The sequence below is a fragment of the Penaeus vannamei genome, chromosome 10 (assembly GCF_042767895.1).
Source record: "Penaeus vannamei isolate JL-2024 chromosome 10, ASM4276789v1, whole genome shotgun sequence".
Lineage (NCBI taxonomy): Eukaryota > Metazoa > Arthropoda > Malacostraca > Decapoda > Penaeidae > Penaeus > Penaeus vannamei.
Window position 1 is genome coordinate 36890987 of NC_091558.1, and position 2500 is coordinate 36893486.

General features: G+C 36.7%; 1 protein-coding gene across 1 annotated transcript in view; it reads right to left on the reverse strand.

Annotated features, from left to right (window-relative positions):
• LOC113826342 (protein unc-79 homolog) overlaps positions 1-2500 on the reverse strand; it is a gene marked incomplete at its 3' end in the record, with an annotated part of 60320 nt that overhangs the window by 6909 nt on the left and 50911 nt on the right. Inside the window, 4 exon segments of the mRNA XM_070126120.1 lie at positions 556-696; positions 923-1048; positions 2060-2159; positions 2402-2500. The exon segment at positions 2402-2500 is cut by the window's right edge and continues 10 nt beyond it. Of these exon segments, the coding sequence (XP_069982221.1) occupies positions 556-696; positions 923-1048; positions 2060-2159; positions 2402-2500 (466 nt within the window).

Here is a 2500-nt window from a genome sequence, read left to right on the forward strand (position 1 = left end):
AAAAAAAAATTAATGTGGAATCACCCATCGACATTTGAAATTAGTGCAGATATAAAACAAAAAAGGTATATATCTGTATAAAATTATTAACATGTGTGTGCCTTTGTGTGCGAGTGCATGTGTGTGTGAGTGTGAGTGTGGGTGTGGGTGTGGGTGTGAATGTGAATGTGAATGTGAATTTGAGTGTGAATGTGTGTGTGAGTGTGTGTGTGTGAGTGTGAGTGTGTGTGTGTCCCTACATAGCTAGTGTAGACATTTCAATCATTCTGAACAAGATGAAATACTTCTAGGGAATAATTCCTTGTTAGTATATAATCTTTTTAAACCTATGTTGTTTAAGGGCTAGGAAAGTTATTCAGTACACTAATCTATGTATAACTACTTAATGATATAGTGTAAACAAGGTACTCTTACTCTAAGAAACACTTTGTTTACTCTATTATCTTATATGTAGGATTATTATATTACTAAGCACTATATGATTACATTCCTAACTGATATCTGACTTTCTTGGTGGCTGTTTGAGGCAAATATCAATAAAAAAAAATTAAATACCTGGCTACAGTCTTTAGCATCCTGGGGAGCAGTGGTGCAGCCAAACCTGGCTGGCGATACACAAATGTTGATAAGATGATTATGCATAAGCCAAGATCATCATTGGAAAATTCTTCTAAAATTTCACCGCACTCCATACATCTGAAAAAATAACATCAGATGTATTTCATAACTAAAATTTGTTACCATTTGTAAGTGATGATTATAAAGGAAACAACTGCACAACAAGTCAGATCATTTGCTTCCTCATATTAAAAATCCTCTAAATGAATACAATCTTCAATGAAGCAGTATCAAAGCTTTTCAAGACAGACTTGGAAGTAATAAACTACTAACACAAAAAATAAAAGCCTGATATAGAGCTTACCTGTAAACCATACAATCCTCACCAACCCTCAAATATGACTGCTTGATAGATGAGGGTGGGGGTGCTCCAGGCGGGTTGCCATTAGTAACACCTCCACGAACAGATGGCATTTCATTTCTGTCACTCCTGTAAATATTAAACATTCTTTAGCATTTTCTTTATCATTTAAGCTAGTAATAGGCAGAATAGTAGGATACTGCCAGATGCATCATACAGTCAAAGAAGGATGTAAATTCTGCTTCAAATGAGAATGAATTTAAACATGACAGAAATACTTTTTGTAACAAAAATATTTTACTTATCTTGCCTTTGCTGGTCTTCCTATTTCATTCTTTCATATGCATACCATTTTATTAGCTTTAGCATGTTATTTTACCAATACAGACTACCTATATAAACTAATCTCAGAACTGTTCAACAAATATCAAACTTATAATTCCTTCAGTTATTAACCCATCATGGAAAAACTTGAGTTGAGGGGTGCGTGATGTAAACATATCGTCATTTGGGCAAATTGGCTACAGCCCGGGTGACACGAACTTGCTGTCATGAGCAACGGCCAGGGTGACGCAAAATGCTCACCACATGTGGACAAACCTCTTGGAGTGTGATTTTGAGCCATTTGATGCTTAGAAGGGGGTTTTAGCATTATTCCCTTCGATAAACGAATGTGGAATGTAATGTGTGTAAACAGTGACTGGAAGAGTGCCGGCTCCAGGGAGGATGCCATTTCTATGCTGCGTACCATATTCCTGGCTGCTGTGACTGGCGGTGCAGGTTGTATTATGTAAATTTGAAAATTATGAAAAAATGAGATATATGACACAAATAACTTAATGTTCCATAATTCTTTTTTCTTGCACTGACTTATTTACTACATAGAGAGATGATATGGACATTGGAAAATAGCAATAAAGCTAAAGAAGTTTACATAAAAATACTTTGCAGAGGGGTGGCACAGAGTCTTGTCATCACTCATTGTGTTCGTGAGCCCTAGGCCAACAAGCTGCACAACCAGGATGTTGGTGACTTACCTAACCCATTGCCTGGGTTTCAGCACTGTGATTTCCATGACACATCCGGATCCCAAAGGTTAAGTAACTATTCTTGTACAAAAAATACAAAACACAAACCTACCATCTATAGGTATCATTCAAAACTTCATCTTCAGTTTCAGCTGCTGTTGGCTTACTCTTGCCACGCATTCCACTTTTAATTGGACAAGTATCGCCTGGACCTGTATAGGTTATCACCAACAAGGTTAAAATACATAAGTATGTGTATATGTATGTGAAACATTTTACTTCAGTGTAATAATCACAAACATCTTCTCATAATAATCACTCATTTACACACACACACACACACACACACACACACACACACACACACACACACACACACACACACACACACACACACACACACACACACACACACACACATACACATACACATAAATATATACTTAAGTTTTACCTGAATTATTTGTAGTTGTTCCAGAATTAGAAGTGTCTGTGGTTTCCTCTGTTGATGTGTTCAGCTGATCCTGCTTATCCATGAGCACCCTCTGGCTTT